This window comes from Cucumis sativus, chromosome 3 (genome assembly GCF_000004075.3).
Source record: "Cucumis sativus cultivar 9930 chromosome 3, Cucumber_9930_V3, whole genome shotgun sequence".
Classification (NCBI taxonomy): domain Eukaryota; kingdom Viridiplantae; phylum Streptophyta; class Magnoliopsida; order Cucurbitales; family Cucurbitaceae; genus Cucumis; species Cucumis sativus.
This window is the reverse complement of record NC_026657.2, coordinates 8,493,790-8,517,808: the sequence shown is the minus strand read 5'-3', so window position 1 is coordinate 8,517,808 and position 24,019 is coordinate 8,493,790. Positions and strand designations below refer to the sequence as shown.

Genomic DNA, 24,019 nt, shown 5'->3' with positions numbered 1-24,019 from the left:
AAAAGTTTAGGACTTAAATCGATATTTTTAAAATAAAAGTAAAAATTGGAATCCTAACAGTACAAACGACTAAGGGGAAACGATCAAGTTTCCCGCGCGGACCGTTAAGAAATGGACTTCGTACAATCACGCCCACCCTATTTTGGTGCACTCCTCGATTAGAAAAAAACACGTGTCGGGCTTGCTGTCCACGTGGACCCGCGTAACTTCCCGCTCAGACCGCTCGTTGCTTTTACCAAATCCACCGACCCCCAAACTCCAAATCTCATCAACGATCAATACGTCATATTCAATATCAACCGTCCATTTCACACCCTTCGAAGCCTTTATAAACTCCCTCCCTCACTTCATCTTCCTCGCCTCGCCTCGCTTCGCTTCACTTCACTCCTCTGAATCTAACAAAAATCTCGATCGCCATTTTCAAATAAAAGAAAAGAAAGAAAAGAACAAACATTTTCTTGAATTAATTTGATTTGTCTTTTTTTTGTTTGTTCATTCTACGATTCAGTTTTGATAATCACAATGTCTCTATTGGTAGACAAAACCAGCACTGGCCGTGAATACAAGGTCAAGGATATGGCGCAGGCTGATTTTGGTCGTCTTGAAATTGATCTCGCTGAGGTTGAAATGCCTGGATTGATGGCTTGCAGAACCGAATATGGACCAGCACTACCTTTCAAGGGAGCAAAAATCACTGGATCTCTTCACATGACGATTCAAACCGCCGTCCTCATTGAAACCCTAACTGCTCTCGGTGCTGAGGTTCGTTGGTGCTCCTGCAACATTTTCTCGACTCAGGACCATGCTGCTGCTGCCATTGCTCGTGATAGTGCCGCCGTGTTTGCCTGGAAGGGGGAGACTCTTCAGGAGTATTGGTGGTGCACTGAGCGGTCCTTGGATTGGGGCCCTGAAGGTGGTCCCGATCTGATCGTCGATGATGGTGGAGATGTTACGCTTTTGATTCACGAAGGAGTTAAGGCGGAGGAGATCTATGAAAAAACAGGGACGCTACCGGATCCTTCTTCAACTACTAACTCAGAGTTGCAGATTGTGTTCACCATTATTCGTGATGGATTGAAGACCGATCCTAAGAGGTACCACAAGATGAAGGAGAGATTGGTCGGTGTTTCGGAGGAGACAACTACTGGTGTGAAAAGGTTGTATCAGATGCAAGCTAATGGAACTTTGCTATTCCCCGCCATTAATGTCAATGATTCTGTCACTAAGAGCAAGGTAATAATTATATTCTCGGATTATTGATCCAGTAAAAGTTAATACATTCGCATCTTCCATAAATATTTGTTGCCATTTCATGGACTGATAAAGGGAATCGCTTTGAATACTTGATGAAACAGTTCGATAACTTGTACGGCTGCCGCCACTCTCTCCCAGATGGTTTGATGAGAGCTACTGATGTTATGATTGCTGGCAAAGTTGCTGTTGTGTGTGGCTATGGAGATGTTGGCAAGGGGTGTGCTTTTGCCCTCAAACAAGGTGGAGCTCGTGTGATCGTCACCGAGATTGACCCAATTTGCGCTCTTCAGGCATTGATGGAAGGCTTCCAGGTCTTGACACTCAACGATGTCGTTTCCGAGGCAGACATTTTCGTCACCACCACAGGCAACAAGGACATCATCATGGTGAGTGACATGAGGAAGATGAAAAACAATGCAATAGTCAGCAACATTGGTCACTTCGATAACGAAATCGACATGCATGGTCTCGAGACTTTCCCTGACGTGAAGCGCATCACGATCAAACCTCAAACTGATAGGTGGGTGTTCCCGGATACTAAAACAGGCATCATCGTGCTTGCCGAGGGGCGGCTAATGAACTTGGGATGTGCCACTGGCCACCCTAGCTTTGTGATGTCCTGCTCATTCACAAACCAAGTGATTGCACAGCTTGAGCTTTGGAATGAGAGGAAAACAGGAAAATATGAGAAAAAAGTGTACGTTTTGCCCAAACATCTTGATGAAAAAGTTGCTGCTCTTCATCTTGGCAAGCTTGGAGCTAAGCTCACTAAGCTCAGTAAGGATCAAGCTGACTATATCAGTGTCCCCATTGAAGGTCCTTACAAGCCTGCTCATTACAGGTATTGAAAGGACCACCCAGTGAGACGATCGATATCGGTTGGAACGATCGGACGGGTTTGTTGTTTTTCTTGTCTTTTTTTATATAGAATTATTTCATCATATAGAGTTCTAGGTTTCGTTCCATTCGAATTCGACTTGGTTAATTAGGACAAAGATTAAGTTCTTTTTGCCTAAAAATCAAATGGACTGAATAAGGTTGGATTTGTGTTGTGTTGTTACTTCCTTGCAGTTTGTTTTGGCTGCATTCTTTTCATAAAAGCAAAGAAATGACAAACAGTTTCATTTTTAATTTTTCACGAATAAATATATACTTTTATAATAATGTTTGTGATCATTTCTTTTTGGTTGAATGTTTGGGTCACAATACTCATGAATATGTTTATATTATAGTGAAATCAGATATCTAGTAATTACCTATTTTATTTTATGATTTATAAATATAGTATCCTGGGGGGATATTTTCAAAAATAACACAAAATGTAGTATAATTCTTTATAGCTCATTGAAAACTTTGCGTCATTTTCTTTTTTCTTTTTTTGAATATTCATAACAATTCCTTAAAAATTGTCTATTTAAATTAAAATTAAATTTAAAAACATGGAATTTAATTATGACTTTCTTGTTTGTTTTCAAATCCTTACTAAACTACCTTGAACAACTTTATTCTTTTCCATTTTTCACCATTATTTTTTATTTTGTAAAAAAAAAATTATGATGTTATTATGAGTTGTTTTTTCTAAAGTTTTTTATCATCTAATGCAATTTTCTTAATAAAAGGGTCAATTTTCCTAATAAAAAGGTGGAAAATAAGTTTATCAAAATCACTTGTCTTCAAAGGAATGTTTTATCCTACATCAGTTTGAAATGGAATGACCGAGGGCTTGATTTTCCATCCTAGTTGTTGACGTTTTGGAGAAAATTGGCTCTCTCCCACCCCAATAGCCAACTTTTTGAGGTGGGTTCTTCAAAAATATCATCAAATTTAGCTAATTCTAGTCTTTATACTTAAACTACATTTGACTAATTCATGATAAACTAAAATGCAAAGTCTAAATTATTACTTGCATGAAAAACAAAATTCGTATGTGCTGGCAGAAGCAACAGAACCAAAGAGAGGTAAGCCAAGCCGAGGCTATGATTTGTGAATTTAACAAGATGGTCAAATTCTTCTCTATGATCCAGAGGCTCTGTGGTACAATGTCTGGTGTTCAAAAGCAATTCCCATTTACTAATAGCAACAACTGTTCAAGTTATCATAACAAGATTCAACACCACTTTTTACAAAAGCACATAAATTTTCTTGCTTGATTTGACGATCTCAATGAACAACAACAATCTGTAGTTGATATCTGCTTCTGGGCACAACAGTTGAACGGCTGCCAACAAGTTGCAAAAGTTATATTCTCAGAATCAATTAGATATGTTGGAGAGCAGTACCATTTAGAATAACAATCATCAAGATGCAAAAATATACGAGTTAATGTAAAGCATAAACAATAGATAGTTGAAAAAGGGTTAAATTACAGTTTTGATCTCCCCATATACTTAAATGTAAGTAATAGTTTAGTCTATAAATGTTGATAAACAACAATTTAGTTCACCTATACTTTAGGATTCATATCAAATTTAGTCAATGTTGTGAAATTAATGAAATTTCTTCTACATTTTAAGGTTTGGTCATTATACCACAGTTATAATGACCACTGAAGGTTTAAGAGCTACTCTAGTAAGAACAATACGTTTCTCCACAAGTGACTTACAGAGTTCAGAATCCACCCTTCCAAAATTGGGGTTGAGAAATGAAATTCAAATTTTGTATGTAAAATGGTAAAGAGCAATTTGGGCATAACCATATGGTTTCTAGTTTTAATTCAACATTTTATACTAGACATTTAAAAGAAATGTGAAAAAAAATGCACAAGTGAGAAACCAATTTTCACTGGCAAAATACAAAAAACCTATATTAAAAGGACCAAACAGTGCTCATGATTGAAAATAGTGAAAACAAATGAACCTTGAGTTCATAGAATTATAGATCGTAAGTTCAAACATTCTACTTGCATTCCAGTGGTGTACTAAAAATGTTACTATCTTTGTCAGATAAATCTTTAATCCTATATTTTCTTAAGCATTGCAATGAAAAATACTCTGTTTAAGGCCTCTAATTATTGTAGTTTTAGGATAGGCAATGCTCCAAACACCCTCAATATAGTTCTTGTGGAAGAGATTACTAACCCTCACAAATCGGCTGGGTAGTTTTCCCTAGTCATCATGTTCTTCAAAGTTAATTATAGAATATAGTAAGAAGTATCCTTACAAGTGGGGTAGCAGAGCATGCATCCAGGAGAGGTGGAAGAAGATGACACAGAAATGGACAGAGGTACATTTGGGAGCAACTGAGGCTGAAATTGGAGGAATGAGTAAGAATATGGCTACCTGTTTTGGGAAAAAATATGAAACAAATGATAGAGGAGATGCATTCGTTGCACATGATGATGAAAACGAAGTATGGCAAACGACTTTCATCTGGCAAACGGGCGGTTTGGAGGAGGAAGAACTGCCTCCGATTGATGATATGATAGATGTTGGGAATGGTCTCAAAAGAAGGAAACTGTCACAACAGTTTTCCCTTTACTAGCTAGTTTGACACACACTCCATGAATTAGAATATAGAATATTTTCCTTTCTCACAATAGATTTAGTTTTGTCAAAATGACTAGTTCTTCTCTATATTGGCAGCTGACTTCAACACATTCACGCCCTCATATCCCACATTCATATCTCCATATCCTACTTATATCAATGGATCCCCATTTCCAGCAAAGAAATGAAGCAAGTTCATACGTGCAAGGGGAAGAAAAACAACCAGGGGGAAATCATTTGTTGGTTGATATTAGAGTCAAGATCCTAAAAAGTAAAAATAATACTTACCTCTTCCAACGAATTTAAGTTATCTATTTAAGTAATAAATTAAGCTTCCTTCACACCACGAAAAGAATCAAAGCTATGAAAATATCTGACATTCTAAGATCACTGTTTTCATTCCTCAACCCCATTCTTTATCACAACTTCAAATCAAGTTAAGCATTTCCCTTGTCGCTTTAATCTTCATAAACCAGTAACTCCATTACCCGAAAAGCAGAGAAGAAAATCATTCTTCAACTAAATACCCAAGAGAAGGAAATCGGTAATGAGGTTCCAATTAGCTAAATTAGGATTGTTAGACGAAATCAAAGACTCAAGTTCCCAAAATCAGAGAGCAGAGTCAAATCTCAAGGGTTTTCTCCACAGATCTCTCTAGAAACTCAACAATGCACCAAATTAGAACAGTCATTAAAACCCAAAATGTAGCATTATGGCACATTCTAAAAATCAAAGTAAATACTAAATACCAACTATATTTCTCACCTTACCAGTGGCATTCCATCCATCCATCCATCATCATTATCATCATCAAGTGTTTATGTCATGAACATCTCTGGCACATCTAGTAATGACTTCACAGCCTCTGTCATAAGAATTTGCTGGACCAGGATGACATTCATAATACGAAACACCTGGTCTTGAACAAGGAACCATGTCCCTTCTAAGTGTATCATAGCTTATATACTTCTTCTGCATCATCAGAACTCTTCTACTGATTTCTGATTCCATTTCTGGGTCAGTCAAACACTCACCGATCTTCTGATTGCAAACCCCTTTTGCCATTACCTCCATTTCACTACCCTTAAAAGATCTGAGATCAAGAATCGCATCGCAAAATGAGAAATGGGTTTGAAGGAAAACAAGTGGGAAAATGATGGAAAAGAGGAAGAAGAGGAAAAGGGATTTTGCCATTTTGAAGGGAAATTGTTTTTGTTTTTTCACTGTTTCGTCTTCTTTCACCAGCAATATAAGCTCTGAAATGTGAGATTCTTTATTGGTTGGATGCTCATAAATAGTAATGCTTTTGCATTTGTTTCAATGTTAAAACCCATAAATTTATAATGAAAACCAAAACCTTTCTCTATCAACAACAGAGGTTGGATGTAACCCATTTTGTCAACCACAGCTCATAATTCTCACACAAAAGAATTTTGCATATAATTTTATGACATTAAATCATATTCTTAAAATTATATAAATTTCATTGAAAATGTTAAACACACCTACTTTATTTACAAATATTGTTTTCATTAATAACAAGCATCTAAATCTTTTTCTAAAAATAAAAACTTTATTCGAAAAAGACCATTTTACAATAACCATTGTCAAAATTAAAATATAATCAAACTTTAAAACCACCATTTATTCTCCACCAAAATTGACATTTATTTCTAAGAATAATTTAAAATTTAATAAATTGAGAATATAATTGCTAACAATTATTCATTTTGTATTTTTTCTAAAAAAAATCTATAGTTTCCCCAAAAAAAATTACATCACATGATTTATTTATTTATTTATATTTGACTCAGCTAAATACCAAAACAAAACTTGAAAATTAAAAGAGAGAAAAATTGAATTATATAGTGAGAATGGAATGGACCACTAAGGGCCGAAATCCCAACCACTGAGCTTTGTCGGTGGATTTTGGGCATAAATTCAAGGCCCGACCCGATCATTAATTATAATGCAAATAAACTAGAAATAGATGCAAATTTACTAATTAAATTCAGAATAATTATATAGTAACATTTTAAAAATTTTATAAATATAATAAAATTTGTCAAATTTTATCGGTCGTAAAAGTTTATCACGAATAAACCATGTTATGAATATTGGTATATGGGTCTATTTTTACAATTTTTTAAAATGATGTTATATTTTAATTATTATTTGTGAAGTGAGGTCTATTACAATTACCTAATAAATGAAAAGGCAGAAAACAAAGAAAAGAGGGCCATTTTGGTCAAAGACAATCAATTTGCCTTGCCTTTGACGTTTGTTTTGGAGGGTGGGTTAGGTCTATTCCAATTTCCACCATGTTTTTTAAGTATACTGATCCAATTTGCAAAAGGAATAAAAGAATTAAACCAAATGTATAGGTAGATGGTAATTAATATATTCAGAGGGTGATAATCAGTTGAGGGTGTTGATTTTTCAACCAAATCGTTTTAGCAGAAGTTGATTTCTTGATTTGTCATGCTCACATATAGGTTTAGTATCATTATGTAAATCTCAAAAGTGCTCCATTACGGCCATTAACGTGAACAGAGAAAGAGCTGAATTTGTTGGCAATCAGATTCTCCCTACTGATTATGTCTTGAAAAACCCAATGAAGATCGTTCTGGGACTATAGTAATTAGGAGAATATTAGGAGGAAGGCTTAGCAACAGGAAACATTCAACCATATCAGAAGGAGGAAAAACTGAGCCTTAGCTTATTCAACCCTCCATACTCATTTGCTATCTGTTTTCAAAGAACATGGAAAGGCAGAGGAGAAATTTGCTTTGGAAGGATAGACTGGTGGTTTCAATTCTCGTCTTCTTAGATGGGAAATTGTAACCAAACAAAAAGAAAAAAGGGGGGCTGGACATCAACAGAATATGGAAGAAACTAATTATGCGCTACTTTGTAAATATGGCTGTGGCGTTTCTATAACGAATAACAAAGATAATCCATTGTGGAAAAGGCTTATATTGGCTAAATACAATCAATCCTCCATGGGAGATATCCCTACCAATAGTAGATATTGCAGTCCCAGACTCCCAAATCTCCTTGGAAGTCCATCATCAAAGCAACTGAATGGTTTGAAGCCAATATATCTTGGAAGATAATAAATATCTCCTTTTGAAGAGGTTCTGTGATGAAAAAATACCCTATAAACGATGGAAGAGATGAAGTAGCTCGAGAAACTCGCAGAATAGAATGCTAGCAATGAAGAACTCTTCAGAAGAAGCTACAATACTTCACTTCGTCGTCATTCGTACAGTATCAGTTCATCGCCCCGTCGCTTCATGGCTTAGCTAGCTTTGTTGTAATGATTCCAATAGAGAGTCTCGCCGGAGTTTTTTTAACGATGAGCGGTGGCGGCAAGGTGTATATATAGCAAAGAAGGATTGACTCTTTGACCGATGACGACTATGCAACGACAGCTATTATATGTTATGGGCCTGTATTTGGGCTTGGGCTTCCATTTTATATATGCTAAGAGTAATTTATAGCGATTTTATGAATAATAATTAAATATAAATATTTTTAAAAAATTACAAATATAGCAAAACTATCATTCAACTTGTAATAGACTCTTATCGCTGATAGAATTTGACAAGTTTTATTATATTTACAAATTTGTGAAAATGTTGTTATATACTTAATTATTTTGAAACTAAGTGCTAAATTTGCAACTATCTCTTTTAGATATGATTCAATTAATTAGACCTATTATTTGGTCTCTAACAACTTTTATCAAAACATAGCAAACGACTTTTATCAAAATATAGCAAAAATTCTATTATATGTTCATATCATTCGCTATATTTATAATTTTTAAAAAATAATGTTATATTCTTCATTATTTTGAATTTGTCTTTTAACAACAAGGGATCGATGGTCATTGGATTGAAGTTTGAAATTGTCGCTTTTTCGGCTCCCTTTGCTCATTCCTACCCTTTGGAACATAAATGAAGAAATTGAGATTTAGAGGCTTCAAAACATAAATGAAGAAATTGAGATTTAGAGGCATTTGATAAATCCAAATTTCACTATTACTTGTTTGGATTACATTTTCAAGTATTTAATTTAGAAAACAAGTTATTTTGAAAAGAAAAAAACTAAAATGTTCCATTTTTAAATGTATTTTAAACAAAAAAAAAAAAAAAAGTTTAAACAAAAATGAGTTTATTGTAAAACAAATTTTCTTTAAATCAATCCAAACAAACTCTTCAATTGGTTTCTAAGCACTCATTTTTCAAGCCAAATTCATTCTTAACGAGTAGTTTAATAGCCATCTCAACAATGATACGTTTACGTTTATTTGTCTTTTCAGCGGTAAACTAAGTGTCGAATATTGAACTATCCTCAACTTCAGTTAAATGACAGTAACAAAATTTAACCAAAATGGGAAAAAGAAAAAAGAGATGAAGTGGGCAAGAGCCAAAATCCACAACGCATTGAAACATTGCAACTCATAAGGATAAGAGATGAAGGGATTGGGTTTTGCCATTATTTTTGGTAGGGTCAGAGGGTCATTCTCAACTTGTGGCTGTTCCCCATTTTGTTCATTAAAGGCAATTGCAATCACTACAACAAGAACAGCACCAATCCCCATTATAGCAACTAAAATTAAATAACGAATATCTAGAAAATATTAACATCAAAGTTTGATCCCACACTTTCATTGTACTGTCAATATAATATACCACGTATGTCACATTGCTGTAACTTAGTAATGAGGATACGGCTTCTAAAGTTCCAATGGGAAGAGAAGAAACTATAATTAGCTCTTTTGAAGATTTTTTTAACATGCCAACTAAAAAACATGGTGCTTATACAACAACTTCAAAGCTTAGATTTTTATTTATTTATTTTGGGTCAATGAACTAAGTGTTTTATAGCTACATTGTAGAATGTTTTATTCAAGGAGATCGATAGAAGTTAATGTAGACTAAGAAAGAGTAAATAGATTCAAGCCACGTAGTCACCTATTTAAAATCTAATAGTTTCTTCATAATTATTAAGTGCATGTCTGGATTGACTTTTTAAGAAATATAATACACTCTAACCCAAACACCACAGAGAGACAAATAAAGTGAATTCACAGGCTCCAAGACAATTTATTCAATAGACAATGGACTCTCTTGGCCAAAATGGCCAAGCAACCCAGCAGACGTAAGTGTGTGTTTATTAGCAAAATTTCCATAAATATACAGCCGAAGTACTCAAGGTAAGGTGTGGTGAAGACATCTCTATGCTAAGGTATTTAGTAAGTTGTAGATTTACCTACCTAATTATGAATTATGCATGAATGAACAACATTATACACGGTTACAACGCATCAAGAAGAACTTGTAGCAACAGCGTACAAGTAACTCCAAAAAATCACAGAGCAATTGTAGGAAGTAACCGCAAATCCTAGTCAGAACTCACTTATTGTATCATAGAAACAGATGTAAACTGTTAGAAACGGTTGGAAATTACCTTTATGGTCAAAGAGATAGGCCCGGTCTCCCATCATCTGGCTCCTTGCATGAATTTGCCCTGTAATTAGAACTTGCATATTCACTTTTGGAACAACACGGTCTTTCATTAAGGAACTGTTCCCAGAAAACATCATTGACCCTGATCGAAGCAGCTGGAGGTCCGTGATTGTTATTTGAGGTCTCTTGAGGACAAAACGGAGTAGTCCCCTCATTGAGATTTATGTTTTTAGTGAACAGTCCCATCATCTGGCTCCTTGAACGGATTCGCTCTGTAATTGGAACTTGCCTCTTCACTTTCAGGACAGCCCGGTCTTTCAGTAAGTAACCGTTCCCAGAAAACATCATTGGCCCTGATAGAAGCAGCTGGAGGGCCGTGATTGTTATTGGAGGTCTCTTGAGGACAAACTGGAGTACTCCCCTCGTCTAGATTTATGTTTTTAGTGAACAGTCTCACATCTGATTCCTTTCCATTTGAATTTACTTTTGAATCTGGGAATTTTCGAACATTTTGACCCAGTTGTGGCATTCGAACTGAACAAGCAGTGTCATTGATTCGCAGGGAAGACGATGCAAGAGTGAGATTTAATTGACATGAGATGTGACTTTCTCCATCTTCTTTGGAACTAACACTTGGTTGTAACGAGTGTAGACATGGACTATCGTCATTGTGTGATTTCCCTGACAAAGATGAATCCCTTCTCAATATAAACGATGTCCCAGTGTCTGAGAGATCTAGTGTTTCAACTGCAAAATGAATATTTTCTTGGACAGCTCTAGTATCAAACTTTGACAACTGTCTTTGTGAACTGCCCCCTTCTTCGTTTGAACTCTGGGTGCTACGTGAAATTAAGTTGATATCTGATGCACATGAGGTTTCTAATCTTAGCTTTTGTGAAAAATCTTGATGAAAAATATTCCCAGACTCAGATCTGGAACTACTATGGTTATCCAAAAAACTATTTTCTACGACTGGCTGTGAAAGATCAGCTGAAGGCAGTCGTCTCTTCTTCTTAAATGCTGTAAAGTCCATAGACTCGACCCTTCGAGCAAGATGTTCAACAAAAGAAGGGTTCTGAACAGCCTTTTCTAAAAATGCCAATAAATTCTTCTGCCTTTTTTCCATGCTTTCCACCTTCACCGTTAGATCTTGCAACTGAAGTTTAGCAGTTGATTTTTGCTGTTTGAATCTTGATATGTTGGTTTCAAGTGTAGTTTTTTCACGTGCTAGCCTCTCTATTTCATCTTCAAAAGCAGCTCTTTCTGGATCGATGTGAGATCCTTGAGGATTACTGTGACTGTGAATTGGTTTCCGACGGTGGATGTTTTTCAGCAGGTGCTTTTGATCCTTTATAAAATCTTCATTTGCAAATTCCCACTTCTCAGAATCGATCTTCCGAAACCCCTGCCATCAAAATTTTCAAAACTGGAAAGTTTAGGCTACTTCATTTGCAAGTTACTGTGATTATGAAATTGGTCGGTTCAGCTTTTCAAAACAAGAGAATGAAACAATTTTCTTATAAAACTATGTGTACAACAGAAACCATTCAATAGATTTCAGCATAACATATGGAAAGATAATTCCCAGTACATAAAGACCATCTAGAGATAAAGAAATTATATAGTACCCAGCAAAACAAGTTCCAGCCAAATCTCCATTCATTTATGAGTAGACGAATCACATAACATTCAATTGGGAGTGCAAGGGAAAGTGGAGATAATTCTCTTGTAGTAGTACCTCAACTACAGAGATCTAGTAGAACTTTTTTCTCAGAAAACCAACAATTTAATTAATAATCTCGAAGCTAGGAATACAATTAACACATGTAAATTAGATATCAACACAACTCGTAGTAAGTAAGTAAATAGCTAAATCCCAACGGATTACATCAGTTGAAGCTACGAATGAATACAGAACAATCAAGAATTGCCGAAACACATAAGACAAATGTATTAACACGTAGTAAGTAACTGATGGAGAAAACAGCAATGAAGTTCATAATTACGCAACATGGAAAATTCTCCACACCCAATTAAAAGGAGGAGCAAAATAAAATCATTGTGACGATAGAAGTCATCGAAAGAGGCATCTCGAGAAACTTACATAGGTATTAAGCTGCCGAATGAAGCTGGAGAAGTTGCTGTGCTTGAAAAACGTTGGAAGAAGAAGGCGGGCGAATTCAGGAGGATTCCAAACCACAAAGCTCTTCTTAGAAGAGGTCCACGAGACGATCTCATCGGTGGAAGAGTCGTCAACCATATCGTAAGTTTTGATGAGAAACGGCGCTGGACCAGCGCCGCCGGTGCCTCCGCCGGCAGCAGCCGCCTCCATTAGATGAGAAGAACGGCGGATCGGGATGTGAATCGATGGCCGGAAGCGGGTGAAATGGAATTGGAGATGAAGATTAGGCGGAGGGAGATGACGAAGATGGTGGGAAATTGATTTTGGTGTGTAATCGACAGGTGAGGTTCTACGAGATTGACTTTGCTCCACCCGCTTCTTCGTCCTTTTTCTTTTCTCTTTCTAAATAAAATTTAAATTTGAGAAAAAATGGGTTACCTAAGATTTGTCTCCGTGACCTTCGTAAAAACGGGGTTGAGGGGTTGTTGGAATTTCTTTCCCTTCCCATTTAATTACGTTTGGGAGACTTTCCTTTTTTTTCCTTTTGTGTTATTTTGTTTTCTTTTTTTTTTTACTTTGGCGTTATATATATATATATATATATATATATATATTTATTATTATCGTTGTTTTTTTTTACCGAACAATTGTTGGGATGAAGATCGAATCCGTACTTTAAAATAAACGGTTGTATTAAGTATAATTAGCTAGAGGCTATTTGGCTAGTTAAGATGTTTTGAAAAATATATATCCCAACTTTTGTATTTTAAAACATTTTTTCTATAAGAAAAAATACAAACATTTGCGAGCACTTTAATATTAAAACGGTTAAGGGATGTTTAATCATCAACTTTTATGAGTTGACACTAAATAACTCAATTTTCGACAGTGTTCATTTGTTGAGTTTGTACATTTATTGATAAATTTTATCTTACAAATTTAAAGTTATTCTAAACAAGCTTTCAATTTTTATTTTTTAAATGTTCAAAGGTACCCTTAAATTTTAAATAATAAAACTCTAATGGTTGTAATAAAGAGATAGCAAGTCGGGTAAGCAAAGTTTAAGAATGATGCATCGATTTGGAGCAAGTCAAATCCTCCGTGTTAGTTTGTTTTTTTATTAGAATATAACATTTTTTGTTTTTGTCAAGAGAACTCACAAGTTGATAGGGGAATAAAAATCAAATATCAAATTGAGATGATGGATTTCGCATCATATTCAAAGTGAATAAAAAATAAAATCTTAAGTGATTTTAGTTTTTGACGAAGATACGAAAAAGAATGTTAAACCCCTCTTACTCTCATTTTCATCATCCTTATCCTTATCTATCTCTATTCGAAAAAAGGGAGAGAGATAAAGTAAAAGATGCTATGTGAAAATGGATAAGTAAAAGAGTATTAATTTCTAACCCATTTGAAAATCAAACTAAACGAGTTGGATTCAATTCAAACTTTGACAAACACTAACCCAACTCTAACACCAAGCTAGTCAGACCCATCCATTTGATTCAAGTTTCTAAATTTCGATCATGGAAGCTCACAAATACTTAACATACTCATACAATTAATAGAAAAACCAGCTTAAAAAACACAATAACTAAATTAAAACAAAATTTAAAAATAGTGAATACAGTCATAATTAGAAGTGTTCATAGTAATGGCAAAACCAACTGACCATAGTCGATTTAGTAAATGATTAAACAAACTTCTACATCAATGAGTAAGAATCGGTTAGTTTAACACTTAAAAATATTGTTTGAAATCAATCCTAATAGAAGCTCTCTTGTTTTTTTTGATTTATCACGCTTAACCATAATCGGAATGAAATCACTTCAAGAAACAAAAAGAGATAGAAAGAAAGAAAAAACGGGCACATAAAAAATAGGAAAGAAAAGAGTGCGTCCGAAAAGTCCCGAAATGGATCCTACCAACGAAGGCAAAGCCAAGAATGAAATCACAATTGTAAAATTAAAATGAAATTAAAAAGAAAAGAAAAGAAAAAGAGGGTTTACCACCAAACAAGCCCCACTCCCCACGCCAACGCCATCCACCCTTTCTTTCCCCTCTCTCCACTCCACCCACCCCACCCTTAGCGGCGGCTTACCATCTCCCCCATCACCACTCACCCCCCAATCACCTTTCGCCATGTCACTACTCCCCTACGCCCCACGCGCACTTTATCACCTCCCTCCCCCGGCGCACCTTAGCCCTCCCCCCTTAGCGGTGGCCTCTTCCTCTAAATCCTCCTCCTCCTTCCCTTTCTCTTTCTCTCTCTCCGCCGCTTCCTCTCTCTCCTCTCCAGATCTACCCTTTTCCCCTTCCCATCTCTCTCTAGATCTCTCATGGTTTCCTCTCCTATGGCTTCTCCTTCTTCTCCCATCGATGGATCTCCCCCTTCTTCTTCCCATCCTTCTAACCCCCTTCAGGCTCTTACCCTTTCTGCTCCTTTGCCTCCTCCCTCCAATCCACCGCCGCAGGCTACGGCTTCCTCTCGCCGTCTTCCGCCTCCCTGCTGGTCTCATGAAGAGACGATTGCTTTAATTGATTCCTATAGGGATAAGTGGTATTCTCTTCGTCGGGGTAATCTCAAGGCTACTCACTGGCAGGATGTTGCCGATTCTGTTTCTCATCGATGTCCTAATGCATCGCCGCCCAAGACCGCCGTGCAGTGTCGTCATAAGATGGAGAAGCTTCGTAAACGCTACCGTACGGAGCTTCAACGGGCTAGGTCTATGCCGCTTTCGCGATTTACGTCTTCGTGGGTTCATTTTAAGCGGATGGATGCTATGGAGAAAGGACCGTCTGCGAAACCGGAGGAATCGGATAGCGGTGGGGAGGAGGAGGAGGAAGAGGAGGAAGATGATCAGGAACTTTATGAAGAGTTTAGGAATGCTGGGGCTTCGGCGACTCGGAGTGCGAGGAAATTGTATGGGAATGGAATGAACAGTGGTGGTGGTGGTGGTGGAAGTGGTGGAGATGTAGCCGCTGCCGCTGCTGCTGCCGGAGGGTTTCGGATTCGAATTCCGACTGGTGTGAGTATTGCGCAACCAGGGTTGAAAAGTTATCCGAAAGCTGAACAAAAGATGAACCCTAATTCAAATCCGGTTTCAGGGATGAACCCTGCCGCCGTTAATTTTGGGACTAGAGTTGTGAGGGAGTCGAATCCGGTGAGGCCGGTGACAGGGAAGAGAGGGGAAAGGGAAAGGGAACGAGATCCAGTTGCAGAGATGGTGTCCGCCATTAAAACTTTGGGAGATGGGTTTGTGAGAATGGAGAGGATGAAGATGGAAATGGCTAGAGAGATCGAAGCTATGAGAATGGAGATGGAGATTAAACGAACAGAAATGATTCTGGATTCACAGCAGCGGATTGTGGAGGCTTTTGCTAAGGCAGTTACTGAAAACAAGAAGAAAACCAAGAGAATCCCATCTCCTGAAGCCTAAATTGGCTTCCTTTTCCTCCATTTTTGGGCTCAATCTGCTTCAATTCCAAATGGAGTTTCTTCATTCTTCTCAGAATGATCATAGTTAGGTTCTTTCTCTAGACTTTTGTTGTTTTTATTCCACTTTTTTCTTCTTTATTTACATCGTTCTCTACATCTTTGACTGGATTAGCTAGATTGTTATTGTCTAATCAATGTAGCCATATAAAAAAGAACCTTGGTAAATTTTCACAATATAGAGGTAAATTATTCAGTTTGTTTCAAGTCTCATTGTTTGTTGATCACTGTTTAGTATGGATAAAAAAGCTTCTTCCTGTTTGTTCTGTTGAAGCTTCTGAACTTGTTGCAGCTTGTAGCTTCCAAACATGCTGAAGAGAACTTCAAATTGTGAATAAAAATTCATACTATGGCCAAATTCCCTTTTTTCTTTTTCTCTTTCTCTTTCTTTAAGTTTATGTGAAGTTGATGAAGCAGGTGTTTGGATTTCTTGGATGAATTGGTGGCATTGTCTGACCATTTTGATAAGAAAAAGGTAAACCTTATTCTATTTTCAGGTTAATTTAAAATGACAATTCATTCATTCCTATGGTTTCATACTCAGGGACTAAATGCCAATTTCCCTTTTGGGATTTCTGAGTTTGTGTTCATGCCCAGTTTCTTTGTTTCTGAGGCAGTTCGTGTGATTTAAAGTATAAGATATATAAGGGGATGGAAAGTGCTTTTCTAAAATGTGATTTGCCAAATTGGGAGTGATTTTAAGAATGCAATTTTTTCTAAGTGCTTCTACAGATAAAATTATGGTTTTTAAAGCTCATTTTTGCAAAGCTTGTATCTTCTTTGAACACAAAATGGAGAATTTAGTAGAACAGTAGAAAAAAAATTATACATTTTCACTATATCACAGGTTCAAATTTCAACATTTTTTAACAATAATGTTGAGTAAAGATTGGTATGTGTTTGGTAAGTTTTATTTTTAAGACTAAAATAATTTTAAATAATTAATAATGTAATTTTTTGAATTGTTTTTTTTTTATATAATATATTTTCCCCTTTTGCTTTTAAAAACTTAGATAAGCCAAGTTGATTTTTTAGTAGCATTTGATTGAAGAGATATTTAGTGGTATTAAAAAGTCAACTTTGATTGGTTCTTTTGAAACTTTTAAATTCAAATTATTAAACTTTGAAAGTTCATTGAAAATTAAATATAAGATGTTGGTATATTTATTTGTTTGAAATGGCATCCATTATTGAAATTATTAGTAGATTCCGATATTGTAGATAAGTGCTTTCTTTTAATGATTGATTATGAGATAAATGCTTCAATTTCGATATATACAAACCAAATAACACATATTAGCTCCAACCTAAACATCGTATTTATATTTCAAAACACTTTCAAGCCCTAACACATCTATATGATGTTTTGTTTTGATCCGTATCATTCGAAGTTTTAACTCGATTTTGTGTGGAAATTGTGTGGGTTTTTTAAAATATTTGTTAAAAGCAAGTGGTTCGAAAAAAAATTTGTAAAAGAAAAAAATGTATTTAGTCTTCGGAAAAAATCAACGCCAATTTTTCAAATGTTTATGAAACCACTTGTGGTTTGAAAAAACATTTAAATAATCATCATATTTTACATTGAATTGAATCGTTCGAATTTGGTAACATTTAAATAATCATCATATTTTACATTGAATTGAATCGTTCGAACTTGGTAACATTGATGTTAAAAGTTTACAATGATGATTGTATCAACTTTAACTAAATATTCATAACGTTCGTCGTGAATGAACGTATATCAAAGATAAATAATGAAATCAAATTGACTTAATATTCCAAGATCGAGTATTTAGATATTTGGCAATATAACATAAGATGTCTTTCTTTTTCTTTTCTCTGTTTTTGTATGTACCACAAATATTTTTTTGTATGTACCACAAATATTTTTTTGTATGTACCACAAAAAAATGAGAATAATTGTGATCATGGTGATCATGTGAGCTTTATTTGACATTAATTGATTCTCCCATACATGCTAGAATGTTTGTTTAAAATAAATAAAGGAAATTCATGTGACAAATTAGTTTAGATATTTTTGTAAAAATATCTTTAAAGTTTGTGATTTTCTAAAAAAAATAGTAAAAATAATTAAATTCAAACTTTTATATGTATGCATTGGATTTTGTTTTTGCCATTTTCATAAATAATAAAATAGGTGTACTATATACTTAAGCATCAATAAAGTGAAGTTTCATTTGGAATTGTAGCGTGTTTTAAAAGGTAATTTAATATTCGGCAAATAAACAGAGAAATATGTTATTTTTAGATATAATAAACTAAAATAAACTTTTAAAATTAAAATTGTGATATTTTTTTTTTCTTATGGAACAATTTTTAAATATCAAGGAAAACAGTTTATTTATTAAAAAAACGATTTTTTAAAAAAATAAAACCCATGAAAATAGAATTTATTTATTGAGATAAACGATAAATTCTGAGGCATTATATTCCCTTTTTTTAATCGAAAAATTATAATAACAATTGACGATTGGAAAAAGAGAAATGTCAAAGAAAGAAATGTCATTGGCTGATTTTATTTTTTTGAAAATTAACAAAACAAATACTATACCTTAATGGCAAAAGAAACGCTGCAAACGCATTTATTTTAACTTATTTTGAAAACGAAGGCAAACAAACTAAGAAGAATCTATTTAATAAAATAATAACATCATACGCGCTTTACACGCGCCATTAGACGGTTATAAAAGCGCTCACATGGTAAGCCATGGTCTGAGTGAACTAGACAAGTAACCCCTCTTGGCTTATATAAATTTGACGTCCTCGTTAGGGTTTCTAATTTTCCACCGCTCTATATATTCCCAAATTCCAATATCTCTTCCTCTCTAGGGTTTCTTCATTTCATTTCCAATATTTCTTGCGATTTGCTATATCAAGAGTGATTCTAGGGTTTCTTTCATCTTCTACGTTTCAGATCTATTCTGCGAATTCATCGAGATGCCTCCAAGGACGGTAAAGAGAGGCTCGGCATCCGCGGGAGCGAAGAGAGGTGGAAGGACTACCAGAGGGACGCCAAAGAAACAAGATCAGCCGGCGGAAAGGGAGGTTGTGGAAGAGACGGCGAAGGTTGAGGAGGTATCGGTGGTTGAGGTTGAAACCAAGGAGCTTCGCGAGGAAGTCGCGGTTCAGGAAAAAAGCCCTGTTGTAGAAGATAAGCCTGTTATTCAGAATAAACCGGTAGTTGTCGAGGAGAAACAGCCGATTGCTGTAGACGTTGGGGAGGTCGAATCTTCGCGCGAAGTCAGATCGGATTCGAAACAATCTGTTCCTCCTAAAAGTAAGTACTGTCCTCTAAATTCGGGCACGTCGCCGTTAGGGTTAGTAATTATTGTTGGGGTTCTTATTTATATGTGTGATACAAGTTAATTATGTTTTTTTGGGAATTTCATTGTCTTAAATTGCTATCATCTCCTTAGCTAATAGTCTGAGTTTTGTATGTATTATGTTTTCGTACCTTGACGAGAAGCTGTAAGTTTTTCTATGCCAAGTTTCAGTACTACGCTTTGGTTCTTCATTTTTAATATACCCGGTGTGTTTTCTCGAGTGAGTTTGTTGACCGGGATAGATCTTCAATCTACATCTCGTTTCAGAAGAAGAAGAAGTAAAGGATGAAGAATATGGGAAGGACGAGCGCTTGGATCTCGAAGATAACGATCCCGAATCAGAACCTGATGAGGATGGAGGGTTTGAGTATGATGAAAAAGAAATTGAACAGGAGGATGTTCAGGAAGTGGTAGATGGGGAGGGGGAGCCTGAGGACAATGTGGGGGATGAGGAAGGTGATATGGTTGAAGAGGATGTTGAGGATGCTCAGGAGGATCTTGAGGGGGAGGATGATGATCAGCAAGGTGGTGAAGACCATGAGCACGCTGGCATGGTTGATGCCGATGAGGATGAGCATCATGAAGTTGTTAAAGAGAGGCGTAAACGCAAGGAGTTTGAAGTGTTTGTTGGTGGCTTGGACAAGGACGTAAAAGAGGAGGATTTGAAGAAAGTTTTCAGTGCAGTTGGTGAAGTCACTGAAGTCAGGCTAATGATGAATCCGCAGACAAAGAAGAACAAAGGTTTTGCATTCTTACGTTTTGCTACTGTGGAAGAGGCAAAACGAGCTGTGTCAGAGCTGAAGAATCCTGTGGTATTTAAGCTTTTTTTTTAAATCCTTTCATGTTTACTTAAGGCAACGGTAAGATTTGGACATACCAAAAGTTTATTTTATCTCAATTAATGAAATTCCAGATTAATGGTAAACAATGTGGTGTGACTCCAAGTCAAGATAGCGACACCCTTTTTCTTGGTAACATATGCAAGACATGGAAAAAGGATGCTGTAAGTTAATGGATTTATCAAATTCTATTGATCAGTGAGTTTTTTTTTGTAACGAGGAGTTATGAATATCCTGACATTATGATAAATGTATATGGATCCAGCTGAAGGAGAAGTTGAAACATTATGGAGTTGATAATGTTGAGGATCTGACACTGGTAGAGGATAGTAATAATGAAGGATCAAATCGTGGATTTGCCTTTTTGGAATTTTCATCTCGTTCAGATGCTATGGATGCCTTCAAGCGTCTTCAAAAAAGGGATGTTGTATTTGGAGTTGATAGGCCTGCCAAAGTGTCGTTTGCTGATTCTTTTATAGATCCTGGTGATGAAATTATGGCACAGGTTAGCATTGAGATAATTAATTGAAATTCTTCAATTGAAGTGTTCTGTATCCAATTTTTCTGGCACATTAACCTATTGGAATTAAATTATTGGTGCCCACCAGCTTTGTTTTAATCTTTCAAGATTATGAGAATATGTTTCCTGGATATAGAATATGGAGCTTTTCATTACTTTACAAGATAGTTACCATAAAGGTGGGGAAGGGGGGGTATTTGTTTTGTATGGTTTCTCTTATCTTTTCATGCTGTATTTTTTTGGGTCATCAAATGTCCAGTTGACTGGGGGTGGGTATTTGTTATTTTTCTACATGTATTTACGTCCATCTTTCATTACATGTAGTTGATATTCAAATATTGTTTTTCATATTGCTTTTGTTGTAATGTTCAATGTTCTGCAATTGTTTTTTTGTCACACAAACAGGTCAAGACTGTTTTTGTTGATAGTCTCCCTGCCTCATGGGATGAAGAATTTGTTCGAGGACTTCTAAAGAAGTATGGGGAGATTGAGAAAATTGAGCTTGCTCGAAATATGCCTTCGGCGAAGAGAAAGGATTTTGGCTTTGTTACATTTGACACACATGATGCTGCGGTTTCCTGTGCAAAGAGCATCAACAACTCAGAGCTTGGTGAAGGGGACAACAAGGTATATATTTGTTTTGAGGAATTAATGGTATCGACTTTCTACAGTACTTCAGAGGTTCCTATTTCCGAAACATTTATTTTCTTCAATTCCCTTGTTTACTAGGCTAAAGTAAGGGCTAGATTATCCAGACCATTGCAAAGAGGCAAAGGAAAACATGCTAGTCGTACTGATTATTGGCCTGGGCGCACAACTGGACGTGTAAGGGGTTCTTGGACACGACCAGCTCCACGAAGTATTCCTATTCGTGGAGTTAGAGGTGTTGGCAGCCATCTCCCACCGGTCAGTGTAAAGAGGCCTAGTGGTGTTAGAGATAGACGTCCCGTCATTGCAGTGCCACCACGAGGAAGACCTGTTGCTGCTGTAGCGAGGTCTTACGACAGGGGTCCTCCTGGTATGCATAAATTTATATGGAAAGCTGAGTTGGTGGTATTCAACCGAGTCACTAATGTATTTTTGTGTACAGTTGCTTCTTACTCAAAGAGTAGCTTGAAGAGGGATTATGGTCGACGGGAGGAGCTGCATCCATCCAGAAGCCGGATGCTAGTTGATTATGCCTCCAGAGTTGTACCAGAAAGAAATCCATCCTACAGAGATGATTATGCTTCTCGGGCTGCTGCCTTCTCTGATCCACCTAGGAGAGATGCACCCAGAAGAGCTTATGTAGATGATGGATACAGCCGGAGGTTTGAAAGACCCCCTCCACCAAGCTACCGTGATGTCCGTGCACGCGATTATGATGCTCTAATTGGATCGAAACGACCATATTCTTCAATGGTAAGATTTATACCATGCATTTTAACACAGGTAATTTTGATTTCGTGTAAGTATGCCCTAACTTCTTTTGGCCAACTTTTAGAGTGATGTGCCTCCAGCTTATGCTGATACTGGTGTTCGTCAATCAAGAAGTCGTTTAGACTACGATTATGGTGCTGGTGCTTCTCAATATGGTGATGCTTATGATAGCAGGTATGTTAAAATACCTGAAAATATAGATAGAGTTGATGGGTATTGAAAAATTGTCATAAATGGAATAAATAGATTGTAATTTGATGATGAGATCTAATTACACTTTATTTGCACTGTCATTTCTACTTTTATTTTTTTACCAACACGGATTTCTGTTTATAGGATTGGAAGATCAAATATTGGAGGATATGATAGTCGAAGTTCCATATCAGGTTAGGGGTTAATACTACTTGTATTGGAAGCCATCAGGTTGTGTGATAGTCAGTAAATTTGACTTAATATTTTATGCTCATGAGCTTTCATTGATCTTTCAGGTTCTTTTAGCAGTGATGTCGGTGGAATGTATTCGTCTAGCTATGGCGGGGACTATATGACCCGTGGTAGCAATGTATGTCATAGTTTTTCATTCTCTTTTGGTTGTGTTGTGGGTTTTTTCATTTTTTTTCTTCATATTGATAAAGATGTCCCTTGCTTTTGATAGGTTGGTGGCAGTTCTTCTTACTCGTCAATGTACCCTGGTCGTAGTGTGGGGGGAAGCAGTTATATGGGCAGCGGTGGTTCTGGATCATACTATTGATGTGAGTCACATACTGTACTTTGATTGTTCTATTCTTGCCATGATTATTCTCTCTTTTTCGTTGCATATCCCCTCCTGCTTTTTCTATGTTGGAGACATTTTTCTCCCTAAGAAGAATGCCATTCTTCTTTCTAAGAAGACTGTGAATGGTGGAAGTGGAACAATATGGTCACAAGTTATCTGTTTATGGAACAGACTCAATATGAAAAAGAGGCTTCTATAGGATGTGGACAATGTTGGGAAGCGTGCATTATCTATCTGCCTACAGTTCTGGGAAGAAACTTTATCAAGATTATAACCGCCTCTGAACTTTATTTCTAGAATATGTATTGAATGATGGACCATACTGGTTAAGTTGTTAAGACCTTGCTGGTTTTTGATATTTGTAATTCTGGATTGGACCATGTAAGGGAACTTGTGACATATTCAGAAATGAAGAAAGACGTGCCTGATTGTGCATATTCTCTCATAAGTTGCATTTATGTTTTTCTCTAGAGAACATTGAAGGTGATGTTCTTGCTTCGTTTTTCATTTTGGAGTATGGACATGAATTATGGCATTGGGGGACAAGTGAGGAAATTGAATATTCTTTTTGATCCCTTTTGGACTAATGTAGTCATGGAAACCCTCTCAATGGTTTTGTAGGGCTGACCAACAGTTAGCAAAAGCCATATTTTGATTGATGGGTAAATTTGCCTGTGTGGTCATTTGATATTTTGATGATGATGCAAGAAACATCAAGTTTTTGGATATTCTCTAGTAATGGTTAAAAGATTCTGGACTTTTGTTCCATATATTTTAAGTGTTTATTTGATGACATAACTTAGAGATTTACTGGAGCTTTTAATAAATATGTTTTATGACTTATTGGTATTGTTGATTTGGAACTGAGGGTTCATTTCTTGTTGAAAAAGATGGTTTTTTTATCTTAGACTAAGGTGGAGTATTTGCTATTGAAGTTGTTCTGCTAAAGAGGTCGTGTTTACCCCCATGGAGAAAATTAAGTGTTGTGTTTATTTTTTACTCCGACTCTTCCATAGTGTTCAAAAGGGTTGACATCAGTGTTTCGTTTTGTTTGGAAGCAAAAGATTTTGGAGTGTGGGTGCCAAAGTCTAGTTGAAGTTGGAAGCAAAACCCTGACTCTGATTTCTTCTTTCCTGTTTGGAATTAATTAATTCGGACGTAAGAATTTATGACACACAACAGACTATGATGTTTCTTCTTTCAAGTTGTGTGCTCTGATACACAATGACTTTTCATCTGTCTTCAGAATTATTGGCGAAATGGTTTTGTTTTGGAAACTTAAGGA

At 36.1% G+C, this 24,019-nt stretch overlaps 5 protein-coding genes across 7 annotated transcripts; 3 read left to right on the top strand and 2 right to left on the bottom strand.

Moving 5' to 3' along the window:
- Window positions 1-347: 347 nt before the first annotated feature.
- LOC101209658 (adenosylhomocysteinase) lies at window positions 348-2,418 on the top strand. The gene is made up of 2 exons (XM_004133931.3): window positions 348-1,233; window positions 1,356-2,418. Exons 1-2 carry the CDS (start codon window positions 523-525, stop codon window positions 2,100-2,102), a joined length of 1,458 nt encoding a protein of 485 aa, XP_004133979.1. The 5' UTR covers window positions 348-522; the 3' UTR covers window positions 2,103-2,418.
- Window positions 2,419-3,213: 795 nt separating this feature from the next.
- LOC105434825 (protein RALF-like 24) lies at window positions 3,214-6,044 on the bottom strand. Of its 3 annotated transcripts, none has more exons than XM_011652562.2 (2): window positions 5,510-6,043; window positions 3,214-3,472 (listed from the first exon to the last, which is right to left on the bottom strand). In XM_011652562.2, the coding sequence occupies exon 1, from the start codon at window positions 5,931-5,933 to the stop codon at window positions 5,550-5,552; it is 384 nt and encodes a 127-aa protein (XP_011650864.1). In that variant the 5' UTR covers window positions 5,934-6,043; the 3' UTR covers window positions 3,214-3,472; window positions 5,510-5,549. The 3 variants fall into 3 exon arrangements, with proteins under 3 accessions (XP_011650864.1, XP_011650863.1, XP_031738606.1); XM_011652561.2 differs by having other exon boundaries at window positions 5,505-6,036; XM_031882746.1 differs by lacking the exon at window positions 3,214-3,472 and adding an exon at window positions 3,497-4,498 and having other exon boundaries at window positions 5,505-6,044.
- Window positions 6,045-9,824: 3,780 nt separating this feature from the next.
- Window positions 9,825-12,831, bottom strand: LOC101203054 (heat stress transcription factor A-5). The gene is made up of 2 exons (XM_004134323.3): window positions 12,321-12,831; window positions 9,825-11,621 (listed from the first exon to the last, which is right to left on the bottom strand). The coding sequence occupies exons 1-2, from the start codon at window positions 12,546-12,548 to the stop codon at window positions 10,446-10,448; spliced, it is 1,404 nt and encodes a 467-aa protein (XP_004134371.1). The 5' UTR covers window positions 12,549-12,831; the 3' UTR covers window positions 9,825-10,445.
- A 1,440-nt stretch (window positions 12,832-14,271) lies between these two features.
- Window positions 14,272-16,195, top strand: LOC101209164 (trihelix transcription factor ASIL2). Its single transcript, XM_004133930.3, has one exon. It carries the CDS (start codon window positions 14,681-14,683, stop codon window positions 15,779-15,781), a length of 1,101 nt encoding a protein of 366 aa, XP_004133978.1. The 5' UTR covers window positions 14,272-14,680; the 3' UTR covers window positions 15,782-16,195.
- A 2,419-nt stretch (window positions 16,196-18,614) lies between these two features.
- LOC101208921 (nucleolin) lies at window positions 18,615-23,182 on the top strand. Its single transcript, XM_004133929.3, has 12 exons — window positions 18,615-19,135; window positions 19,449-19,993; window positions 20,095-20,184; window positions 20,286-20,525; window positions 20,946-21,167; window positions 21,270-21,558; window positions 21,631-21,941; window positions 22,024-22,133; window positions 22,296-22,345; window positions 22,448-22,521; window positions 22,615-22,711; window positions 22,906-23,182. The coding sequence occupies exons 1-11, from the start codon at window positions 18,796-18,798 to the stop codon at window positions 22,708-22,710; spliced, it is 2,367 nt and encodes a 788-aa protein (XP_004133977.1). The 5' UTR covers window positions 18,615-18,795; the 3' UTR covers window position 22,711; window positions 22,906-23,182.
- Window positions 23,183-24,019: the final 837 nt, after the last annotated feature.